At 47.9% G+C, this 12,134-nt stretch overlaps 1 protein-coding gene across 2 annotated transcripts in view; it reads left to right on the top strand.

Moving 5' to 3' along the window:
• Window positions 1-11,852, top strand: part of SHROOM3 (shroom family member 3) — a 50,885-nt gene extending 39,033 nt beyond the window's left edge. Inside the window, exons 6-10 of one of the 2 annotated variants that reach the window (XM_074588684.1) lie at window positions 1,875-2,792; window positions 3,883-4,398; window positions 5,252-5,402; window positions 9,503-9,775; window positions 10,402-11,852. In XM_074588684.1, coding sequence (XP_074444785.1) covers window positions 1,875-2,792; window positions 3,883-4,398; window positions 5,252-5,402; window positions 9,503-9,775; window positions 10,402-10,761 — 2,218 coding nt within the window. In that variant the 3' untranslated portion in view covers window positions 10,762-11,852. Of the gene's footprint in view, window positions 1-1,874; window positions 2,793-3,879; window positions 4,399-5,251; window positions 5,403-9,502; window positions 9,776-10,401 lie in introns of both variants that reach the window. The other variant, XM_074588683.1, reaches the window with a different exon arrangement.
• The last annotated feature ends 282 nt before the right edge of the window (window positions 11,853-12,134 follow it).

Below are 12,134 nucleotides of genomic sequence, written 5' to 3'. Positions count from 1 at the left end.
AGTTTTACATTTAACTCTCAGTAAGAACGAGATCTGAATCCTCTGCAGAGTGAAAGGGACGGGTAGACCAGGACCTTACCCATGTGTCAGTGATTCCCAGAAGGAGTTCCACTATTCAGGATACTGGTGATCATTCCCCTGCCCCAGTGTGAGTGGGTATTTCGCAGTCTGGATCATATGGGATTATTGTAGCATCTTTAATCCATCCCTTAAGAGATGCAGTCTTTGTCTGTCCTGTGATTGTCCTCTGGTTTTCTAGGCAGTCCTCTCACATTTAACGATTACCATCCTATCGCAGTCTGCAGCGTACTCCATGCACGGGCCCTTCAGGGAAGGCAATAGCAGGCAGCAGGAATTATGCTCCTAGGTTTCCTTGGGACACAGCTGCTTAATGCGCTGGAGAGGAGATGGGTCTATCCCTACCACCTCTCTTGCTCTTTGCAAACTGTCAAATGGTGGAGTTATGGAAACCCTGGTCAGCAATCGCTTGGTCCGGTCACACTTGCTCCGTGACTTACGCTTTCCCAAGGTGTCGTACAATAGCTGTCTCGTAAGCGCTGTTGGGAATGGTTGTTGCTCCACCAGTTTTAGCATCCACAATTGCTTCCACAGTAGGAGAGATCTTTCAATTAGAGAATTGCCATCTGGCGTTTCTGACAAACACTGAGCATCTGAAAAGAATACACATTGCTACTGTCCAGGAACCACAGACAATACCAAGAGCAGTCTGTCTGGGAAGTTTCCCCACCCCCCGGGAAAGGCTGCCAAATTCTATTCTCGGTCACACCAGAATAAAGCCAGAACGACCCATGTCTTGGACAGAGTTATTCTTAATTTGTACCAGTACATCTGAGAGCAAACTTGGGGCACAAGTCTCAAACATCACAGATTGGCAGCCTTGGATTATTTGAACAATGCATCTCGAGAACAGAAAATACATTGGCAGCAGAGCTTTATTGTATTTTATTGGTTTATGGTACGGCCTCGTGTTTTTAGGCCATCTTCTCTTGCATCTGCTAGCGCTATTATTACTACTTATTTTGTTTTCCAGCTAAATAGCCGTACGGGCAAGTAGGTTTGGCTATGTATTCTGAGCAGGATCCTCACTTCAAAGGCCAGACACTTTTTCTCAGACTCACATGAGAACATCTTAAAAGACCTGGAAGGAATCATTTAATCTGTTGGCTTTGCAGCCTTGACATCTGCTTGCAGTTGAAGTGTATTGGCTTTGGTTTTTGTAACACCTGCCTGTCTGAGCGGAGCTCTTCTTTCTAACAGGATGTCAAGGTTATAAGAGCTTTTTTTTATTTTTTTCCGCAGTCAAAATAGTGCATTTTTTGGCTTCGCTTTGTTCTTGGAGACGGTTGAATCATTTTAGTGGCACCTTTCCAAAAGGAGCAGATGATGTTATGGGAATTTTTGGCCCACAAAGCTGAAGTTCTTAAAATTATCAGCAATTGAGCATGGAGTTTGATGGTAGATAATGTCAAGTAGTCTTTCTTATAGCAGTCACTACTAGCCCCATCTGTAACAAACAAAATTCAAAGCAAGGCTGGAAAGGAAGGTTTTCCTAAAATTTTTTCTGTTAAGTTATTGCTGTGATGCTTGCTACATGTGTGCACACATGTGTGTGATCTAGCACACACTGCAAATGCTGGGAGATGGTGAGTGAGTGTGGATCTGGCTCTGCGCCCCTAGCATTGGTAGACTGGATTTTACTACCAGTTTCAAAGCCCAACTGCACCTAGATCAGCAGGCACTGACCCAGGCCTCTGATGTGGCTGCATGATTTGCTCGTTAAGGAGGTGCACAATAGCTTTTCTTGCTCGTTGATTAATTATTAATCTTATCATGGTCTGCCTCTTGGTTTTTAGGTCTTTCAGCAAGCAAGAAAGAAGCCACTCAGAAAAAATGGCGTTCACAAGTTATTATCCCCATCCTCACCACAGCAGCGAGGTTGTCACTGCCTCCACCACACTGACCGAGAACCACAAGCTCTCAGAACTTTCCAGGCCAGACAGCAGGACTTCTGCATTTGTCCCATCCCCGACAGAGGCAAGGAGTCACTATAATGAGCAAAAGCAAGGCTTTAAACCCTTGTTTCTTAACCTTACTCCTTCTGGACCTGGCCAGTCCTCCCCTAATACGCCCGCTCAGACTCCCTCAGACTTGCAGAGTGCAGGTGATGACCAGGCTCTGAGACAGCACCACGCCAAACGAGATGCTCTTCCCCCTGAGGGCAATGGTAATATTCAGGCACAGCCTTTGGATGCTGCCCAGGACAGATCTCCTGAGACTCCCACAGAAGAAATGATGTGGAGAAGGAAAGCCGGCCTGCTTCACAGATCCCTCCCACCCAAAGTGGTGTGGGCGCATTCAGTCAAAGACAACAGCTACTCAAAGGCTCTGGTGTCTCCTCCAGCAGCTGGGCCAAAGTTGTCCCAGAGGTGGCAGTCCCTGCTGACACAGAACAGCACTTCTTCTGACCCAGAGACTCCTCCTCCCCAGGGGACAGCTCATCTCCGCATCTCGGAGTCGGGCCTGCAGCTCACTCCCCCACCGTTGCTGCAGGACGATGAAGACGACGAGGTGTTTGTCATGCCTTCCCAGCCCAGTGTCACTGCTCCACTCTTCTCACTCCCGCTGCCATCCCGTCCTCTTTTTGAGCTGAGCTCTTGCACTTCGGCAAACGGCACGGAGGAATTCCCACCTCCTCCCCCACCGGCGGTGCTTGAGGGGAATGGAGCAGCTGGAGACAAATCCACCAGGCTGACAGAGGAGGCCAAAGTGAGGTAAGGGAGGGCTGTAAGGCAGCGTCTCGGGCGTTGTAGGGCCATATACAGTAAGATATGCGGGGCACCAGACAAATGTGACTGACCTCCGCAGCTCTGCCTGCTGCAACGGCCAACCCACAGCTGCTGGCTGAGCGGGGAGCTTGCAGAGGGGTGCACGCGTTGTAAGGGGAGAGGGACAGACAGACTGACTCGCTGCCGCTAGGCTTTGCCGGCTGCCAAAAGCGTTGTCAAGTGGTGTGGCCAGGGCAGGGCACGAAGCAAGAAGGCAAAAGGCTTTGTGGCCCATCAGCAGATGCACTGACAGGTGCTTAGTAAGCAAGGCAAAGGGGGCTACGGGTGAGAAACTGTCCTGGTCTCGTTCTCCCTGCAGTTGCCACATGGATTTCAGTGGAGTTGCTTCTTACTCACTCCAGCATGAAGAGTTAAAATGGCTGCTGACTCCTTCCAGTTACGGGTTTTTGAGAGAGAACTACGAAAATCCATGACAGTTTTTCCAAACAGTTAGAGTTTCCCAGAATACGTTTTAGCCCTGGCACAAAATAGTGCTGTTATGAAACAGTGACCATCTGCCAAGAAGTGACAACACAAATATGTCACAGTAACACTGTATAGTAAATTTTTCCTGAAGGATAGGACTTTTTGGCTGGGCGCCCAGCTGGTTTAACTCAGCACAGCTTCCCTCACTCCCAGGAAGCTGCTCCGATTTCCATCCAGGAAGAATCTGGCCAGGTAGCGATTGTTTTTTCCAACATGAAATGAACAAAGGAGTATAAACTGCTCAGGAGGGTACTCCCAGGTGGTAAGGCGCAATGTCCCCAGCCTGAGAGCAGAAAACAAAGAAGTGACGTGTCGCTCACTAGTTCCTTCTGTGTTGGAATGACAAAACAGCAGTGTCCAGTTTGAGGGGACAATATGCTTCTGGTGCCAGTAGCTTCATATTGTGGGTCTTCCCATGCTGAAGTAAGAAGAGACAAAAATAAGTGAGAGGGAAGGAAAAGTTACTTGTCTTAGGCCTTCACCGTGTGTTCACAATGGTCCTGTGTGGTAAATTTATCTTCATCTCACAGAATTTTTCTGTCCGTAGCAGCTTCAAAAGCTTTCCCAAAGCCCTGGCCGAGAGGGAGATAACAGGGTTGGGCACCAGTGTCGGTGAAAATAGCTGGCCCCTCTCACCACCTGCGTCAAAGAGGACTAGCTCTCCATCTGCTGCGGATAAGCAGCACCAGTTACCTGCTTCTCCTGAAGGGCCTCCAAGCGCCGATAGACAGCCCGTAACTCAACCCGAAGGCAACCAGAGAGAGCCAGCAGTCATCACTGGAGAGTCAGAAAATGGCAGCCTGGACTCCGAGATGCTCAGTGCAGCACCTCCAGCGAAGACAAAGAAAAAGACCCCGGAGGATATTAAGTCAGAGGCTCTAGCAAAAGAAATTGTCCATAAAGACAAGTCTCTGGCTGATATCCTGGATCCAGATTCCAAAATGAAGACAACTATGGACTTAATGGAAGGGCTTTTCCCCAGTGGAACCAGCTTGCTGAAGGAGAACAACATGAAAAGGAAGATGACGCAGAAAAAAGCTGTCAGGACAGCAGTGGAAGATAACACGTGAGCATTGCTTGATTGGGTTGTGGGCTAGTGTGGCAGCAGAACTCGCTGCTTGCTTTTAGGGACAAGCCTGTGCTGAGTTTTTCCGCATCTTTATAGGTGGGTGCTGGCAGAGAGTGAGTTCCTCAGTTCCCGGGCCTCGGGGCTGGCAGGGCATTCCTGAACGCCCTTCTTCATGAGCTCGGCTGTATGCGCGGCCTTTGAACTCACCTCTCTGCGCTGTGTAGAAAAAGATGCTGAGCTTGGTAACAGGGCAGGAAACGAACCGTCTCTGGAGATGTCGTTTGATTTTGCTAACTTAACCTTTCTCATCTGAAGCAATTCAGTCCAAAGCACAGTAACAGAGAGATGAGAGTAAAATCAGGACCAAAACAGTGGCAGGCAGAAAGATCACGAGAAGCCAAATTTTGGAAGGAGGGATGGGGGTGCCTACTTATTTCAGGGGGATGCAAAGATGACCCCAGGTCCTCCAGTGTGTTTTTTTTAAGATAGAGACTTTCAAGTGACAGCTGGAGAACCATATAGAAATAAGCAGTAATGCATGATGCCAGATAAGATGGTCAGTCTAGCCATCGCCAGCTGAGCTGTGCTGATTTACCTTCAGCAAGGATTTGATCCCGTATAGAGTTGTTAACCAGTCAACATTTAAACAGAGGAGCTGTGCTGTTCTGCCCAAGGCAGAGATAGGAAAGCAGCTGACACGCACCCTCTGATGGCAGGAATCGGCCATTTCCTTTGTGGTTAATAACACTGGGAAGGTACCAAAGAGGGAGTGCTGGAAAAAACACGGGTCTAGGCATGGGAAAAAGTCAGGCTCAGACTGAACTCCTCCTTTTTCTTCACTGTGGTGTAGGAGAGAAGAAAAGGAAGCTCCTGTAACCCTGGTCACCTGTCCTGCTTATTACAGTGTTTCGGCACCCAAAGCAGAGCTGCTGAATAAAATTAAGGACTTGCCAGAAGAAGTAGGTGAGGAAGAGGAGCTGCTGGACATCAATGAGAAGAAGGTAAACGCAGCACACACCACCATTTGCTGATTACATTCCTGAAATAACAATAATAAGCCCTAAAGTAAAGCGCGTTTCTTTTTGATGTCAGCTTTTGGCAGTCCCAAGTTGCGAGGGGGCTGGGTGCATTTAGGCTACCTGGGAAGCTCCGCTAACGTGGCCCAGATTGAACTACGAGGTCTAATCTGAGTACTCTCTGCAAATTTGAATACAAATCTTGCAGCACCCCGAAGCGGGCCTGTATTATGCCAAATGCTGAGCGTACAGGTTGTAAGAGGCAGTCGCTGTCCCGTAGCAAGGAAGGAAGATGGAGAGGCGAAGTGACTTGCGTAAGGACAGCTCAGGTTAGAAACAGGAACAGAGTCCAGCTAGTGACTCCGCTGTCTGAGTGCATGAGGTTTTGCCCTCGGATTTTCCTCTTCAGTGAAGCCAATTTACCTATTTTACCTGCTGTCTGCACTCACTGCCTCCAGAGAAACCCTGGTTACTCTTTTTTCCCCCACACTTACGGTTTCACTGACCTGCTGACAGCCACGTGCACCTCAGCAGCTCGGTCAGCACAACCTCGATGCGATGACTTGGGTGGGAGGAGAGTAGGGCAAGAGAGGAGGAAATATTTCCCTCTCTTATTGCGGCTACATTTCACCGAGGAATGGCCCCTGCGGTTCTTGCTGCAGGCTTGGGTGCTCTGTCTCCCAGGGATTTTGCAGGGCCTTCTAATTTGCCCCTGTAGTTGTCTCACGTTGGTTACCTGGTAATTACAGACATGTCGCGAAGCTCACAAATGCCGAGGAGCCACAGGCAGGTACTTGCCTGTCTGTGCCTCCCTTCGCACACCTACCACCGCCTTCGTGTCAAAAGCAGCCGTGCCTGCCTGCCCGTAGGTTTAAAACATCCCCCACTGCACTGGACAGAGTAGTGCAGCCCATATTTCATGCTGTTTGTACAACGGCAGAGTCGAAACACACTGAAGGATGCAAATATTTATGCAAGTCCCATATGCTGTAAATATAGTACTTAATTATTCCTGCACTCAAATCAGGCATGAATTTAAAGAAAGGCTCCCAAACTCAGCCTCTCTGTCAAAGCGCAGAGAATTCATGTGTCTGTAGCTCAACTCCCCATTTTCCCTCTGGATCCTCATCCCCGTGCCAAGCGTGAAAAAGCAGAGAGAAGATGTGAGGCTGAGCGATGTTTGCGAGTACGCAATTTGTCCTGCAGCCCCGACGGGGAGACCTCGCCTCTTTTTTTCATATTGCCTTATTGTTTCTGTTCTCAGCTTTTATCTGCTGAGCAAAATCTGCGCCCTACCAGGCTTTAATCCAATGACAGCTAGAATGGACTTCCGTCAGTAACACAAATTACGAGTACTAAGTGAGTAATTAGGCCTATTTTGTGGAGCATTTGGGGTGCAGGTAGGACCCTGTCAAGTCTTTAGGAGCTGTCATACCACGCCACTGGCATGGGTTAGAGACACCGTGCCTGCCATCTCTTATTTCTGTAGTCCTACACAGATTTTGGGTAGAAAGTCTACGCAGATAGATCATGCATGTGCTGCTAATCAAAAGCATTTGCATAAGGCCTCTGTCGGCTGCTTTAATTATCTGTCCCGAGCCATTGGTCGTAGAGCACCCAGCTTCAAAGGTAATCGCAGGCCCTGCCACGTCTGTAGCATTTGATTCTTGGGGTGCTCTTCACTTAAAAACCGGCCGCCTGCTTATTCTAACATGAAAGGTAAGGAGTGATTAAACAAGACGAGGGTGCTGCTCCAAGGAGTCGATGGACATGCTGCAAGCATCTGCCAGGCTTGCAAGTAGATGTGAGCCTGCCATGGAGGACAAGTCCCAGGCCTCAAAGGTTACATTTGCATGGAAAAACAGAAATAGACGGGAGCGATTAGGCCCAGACAGCAATATCTGCCCGGCATGTTTGTTCATGGTCTGTGCGAAAGAACATTTGCATAGGCATTATCTGAGAAGGCAGCTACTCTGAGAGGTCATTTGGATAAACCAAGCTCATTTCCATTGTAAGTATGCAAAGAGCTATATTGGTTGGCATTTGGGAATGCAGGAGAGTCACTGATTAATGAACACAAAGCAAGTATTTCACAGCGCCCCATCCAGCTCCCATGCCTTCGGAACAAAGGTACGTCACTCCCAGCAGTCCCATAGCCTCCTGCTACAGCTGGAGGGCAGGTCTGCACCTTGAGCAAAGCTCCCAGAGCAGGGAGGAACAACTGCCCGTTCTGAGCAGCTCGCTCCTCCTGAAAACCTGTCGAGGTTAATGCCGGACTTAGTGCCCAGCCCACACAGTCCTGCTATAGAGATTTTTCCCCTGGCGTGGTAATCAGTGAAAACAGATCCCTCCTTTTGCTCCTCAGGATTTGGTCCAGCAATCAGCTGGTGAGGACCTCGGATCTTTCTTTTGAAGGTGACATTGGCACCATAGGCACAGGGAAGGGCAAGTGCTTGTTCTTGTCTCTGGGCGCTACTCTGGGTCCTACTGAGGGGAGAATCCAAGTAAAGGAGTTTTGCTTGTCCCTTATCCCAGCAGGTGGGATTTAGTACCACCTTTGCTTTCCTCTCCCCGTGCTAACGAACAGCGTGACTTAGCAGTAATTCCAGCATAAGCCTGATGGCTGATGTTTGTTTTAAGAGACTGTTGCTCGCATTTTATTCAGCCCTTGCATATCTGTGGAAGCTGACAGTAGAGTGTAGTGCAGCCACAAAACCACGCGCTCGCTCCAGAGGATGCTCGCAAAGTGTACCATCTAGTGGTGTCTGGCTAAACAGTGCTGGTAACTTCCCGGCTGCGAAACCAGCCTTTTAAACCCTTTAAACCAGCCTTTAAAACAAACTTTTAAACCCGGGGATAAGGGCCAATTCAAAACAACCCCCAGCCTGACCCGGGTTTGAAGATCCTCTCTCCTTGGAAGTAGACTGCCTTCTTATTGAATGACCGCCCGTTTTGATGGAAAGAAGACTTTGAGAAAATATTTTCAGGCAACCGTGTGATTTAGTCCGTTTTATCCTGCAGTGTTTATATGCAGAGTAGATTAACATACATGTAACGATGCCTCAGCAGCACATAAACTGAAGAGACTGAAAATACCCAACCCTTATATGAAGAGCTTTTCCTGCTCTCCGTGCTCTCAGTTCTGAGTAAATGGAAGCAAGAATTCAAGCCCCAGGCCATAGACTTCTGCTTTTGCATATGTCTTTCCCCTAAATCCTAACAGAAATTAGGATCTCTAGCACATGTGCAGCACTGCTGTTTCTGGAGTAACTGAACCCTGGGGGCCTCCTTTTCTTCGGCAGTGGAACAGTTGCCAGCATTTTCACAAACTGGGTGCGTGCTCTCCATGTCTTTGCTCAGTCACTAAATAAATTTAGAGCATGTTTGGTGTAAATGCTCTCTCGATGCCTCTCTGGGTGAGACAGTGCCTGCACAGGCAGGGAGTTTTAGTCACGGTTGAATTTGAGGTTTGCACCTCAACACTGAGGCATCCGAGTAAGGAGCAGTCAGTAGGTTCAGTAGCAATTCCTCTTTCTTACTAATCCATATGTAACTAGTAAGTGTCAGCTCAGCCTCCTGTCATGCCATTAATACGGCTTAAATTCATTTTTCTGCCTGTTGTTTTATAGAGGGTCGTAAAAATCATAACATCCAAACAAGAAATTTCAGGCTTGGGCAGGGAGTGGAGAATATGCAGGAGATGTGGCTGTAGCTGTTTTCACTTGGAGACTTCAAAGAACCTACATCTTTCAGATGGAAAAACAGATGTACTACATGTGACAGATGGAGGTTGCTGGGTACCAGAATATGGTACACCAAATCACGTCTCTTTTATAAATGTTCGTTGATGGTAGAACAAATATATCGTCATACAGTCTGATCAGGTACTCAGATTATCGCCTAGATGTGGAATTTTGGAGTTTTTGGAGTTTTTTCTGTTTCCTCCTTAACGTCTTCTTTGTCAGTTGTTGCTGACTTGACCTTGCTCCTCAGGAACCATAGCCATATCCTCTTGTTGTCGTCATCCATATGACCAGGGTGATCATGGTAATGGCCAATGTGGCAATGTGTTTCCCTTCTGACAGGCTGAGCTCATCGGGAGCTTGACCCACAAACTGGAAATCCTGAAGGAAGCCAAGGAGGGCCTGCTTGCAGACATTAAGATGAATAATGCTCTTGGAGAGGAGGTGGAGCTGTTGATCAGCACGTTATGCAAACCTAACGAGTTTGACAAGTACAAGATGTTCATTGGCGATTTGGATAAGGTGGTGAACCTCTTGCTCTCCCTCTCGGGACGCCTGGCCCGCGTAGAGAACGTTCTGAGTAGTCTGGGGGAAAATGCCAACAGTGAAGAGCGGGTACGTATCTGCGCAGCCATAGCATCTTGGCCTTTTTCAGGGCGCGGGACAGCAGCAGTCACAAGAACGTGCTTGCATAAGCTAGGACATCCAAAGGCTCGCAGGAAGGCAGGTGTCGTAGCGTTTATGTATAAGCAGTAGCAAAGGCAGTTCTGTCCCTGGGAATCTTGGTCCCAGTTTGTATAAATGTCTCAGATCCTGCGGCTTTCGTCTCGAAACAGAACGGCCGTGTTTGGGACAGTGTGTCTGTGACCCACGGCTGTACGGTGGTGTGCATCATGGAACAACCCACCGCCTTCTGTGTGTTTCAACGTTCTTTGGGTGGTTGTGAGACAAAGCCAGATTTTCCTGGTAGTTGTTGCTTTCGGGCAGGTTTTACTGACTTTCTTGGAGCACTTTCTGCCTCCCATTGACTAGAAGATTCAGAGTCTGATTCAGTGGGATTCACATTCAGTCCATAATGAGGAACTCGTCCTCCTCCCCCAGGCTTTTGACTGATTGTCTGGGAGCTTAGCAGCCATCCCGCCTCCCCCGGCGTTGTCAAAACTTGGTGTCGGGAGGCAGGAGAGGGGGGATCAGGGAGTTTGGTGGTGCTGATACTGAAGTGCTCTCTCTGGTGTGTGCAGAGTTCGCTGAACGAGAAGAGGAAACTGCTGGCTGGCCAGCACGAAGATGCCCGGGAACTGAAGGAAAACCTGGACCGTCGAGAACGAGTGGTCTTGGAGATCCTGGGCAACTACCTCTCTGAGGAACAGCTCCAGGATTACCAGCACTTTGTAAAGATGAAGTCCGCGCTCCTCATAGAGCAGCGAGAGCTAGACGATAAAATCAAACTGGGTCAGGAACAGCTCAAGTGCCTGATGGAAAGCCTCCCCACAGACTTCACGCCCAGGGATGCAACGGCAGCAGCTGCCCTAGCTGCAGCGCTTGCTACCTCCGCTGGGGTCGGTGGTAAAACACCTCCAGCAGTCTCTTCCTCACTATAACCTTTCCCAGGTGGACCTGGGATAAAGTCCTCCTGCTCGAGTCCTTTGAATCCAAGTACTTGGCATATGGTTCTCTACAAAGACAATGAACGGAGACAGGTTTAAAACGAGATTTTAATGAAGGACAAAAATAGCAAAAAATAAAGGTTTTATTTTCCTTTCCTTCCACCTCTGCTTCCCGGAAACTGAAATCAATGTGGAGGGGAATCTCCTCCTGCCAGAGATGAGGAAGAATCTCACGAGAATTAAACACATTACCTTTGATAATAAACGTGACCTCTTCTCTTCCCTCCCTTTCCTGCCTACCTGGCACCTCATTAAATAATGAAGGATCTAAAAGAATGAAGCCTTAAAAATAAAACCAACCCATTCTACTGAACATTATTGATATTTATATTTTTTAAAGAACAAGACAGAATGTGTAAGTTTTTGTACATACTCTAATCAGTTACTTGATTCTACTTTGTTCTGTATGTAGAAAAGACATTTAATTTTGTATTTTGTGAAAACCTTAACAAGAAGAGGGAACCCCAAAGATAGTTACGCATTAGCTTGGAACATCTCTTTGTGGTTTTGTTGCTGTTGTTGTTGTTGTTTTTTAATATAATAAAAGGCTACCAGAAGAAGCTTCAACCTGTTTCAACACATGCTAAATGTACCGCTAAATGGCCTCGTGAAGGAGATTTTGACCAGGAAAATACAATCTTTCTTCTTCTGGATCTTGCGAGCCTCTGATTCTGGAGTTTAAACACGCTTTTGTGAGAACCTGCATCGCAGGCGTCCAAATTAGCATGAAGTAACGAACTCAGGTCTGGACTCACTGTGGGAGCGTGGGGGGAAGTCTGTCTTTGTTTTGAATAATCTAACTCGTGATCCGTGTTACTGTTGCAGCCGGAGTGCGTTGCCGTGAGATGTGAGAGCAATCTCTAATGACATTATTTATAGGCCTGTTTTTGTGAAGGGATGATGTACACTAGGACGTTTTTCATACAGCAGTACCTCATTTGTCTGAGCCCACTTCATCAGAAGTTATTTTACAAGCTAGACGAGGCATTAACTTGAAATCCGATATTCTCTTCTTACCCACAGAAATCATGCACGTGTAACGGTAACGTTGTGCACCTTGGTCAGACAGACAAGAGCCTACCGTAAAGACTCTTGGATTATTTCCTAGCCAGGGCAACCTGGAGTAACTAAATTTGCCTGACCAAACTTTACCCTGTCAACTTACCAAGTGCTGGAGGACGGCTGCCAGTTCGCAGTCAGCAAAGCAGATGGGGGCAGACTCCCTTTTTCTGTATGGAAAGAGCTGCGTCGCCGTTTAAACGAAATGGCTGGAAGCTGCACGAACAGATTACCACGGTGGCTGAGGA

Source organism: Larus michahellis, chromosome 5 (assembly GCF_964199755.1).
Source record: "Larus michahellis chromosome 5, bLarMic1.1, whole genome shotgun sequence".
NCBI classification, from domain to species: domain Eukaryota; kingdom Metazoa; phylum Chordata; class Aves; order Charadriiformes; family Laridae; genus Larus; species Larus michahellis.
This window is presented reverse-complemented; position numbering and strand designations above follow the sequence as displayed.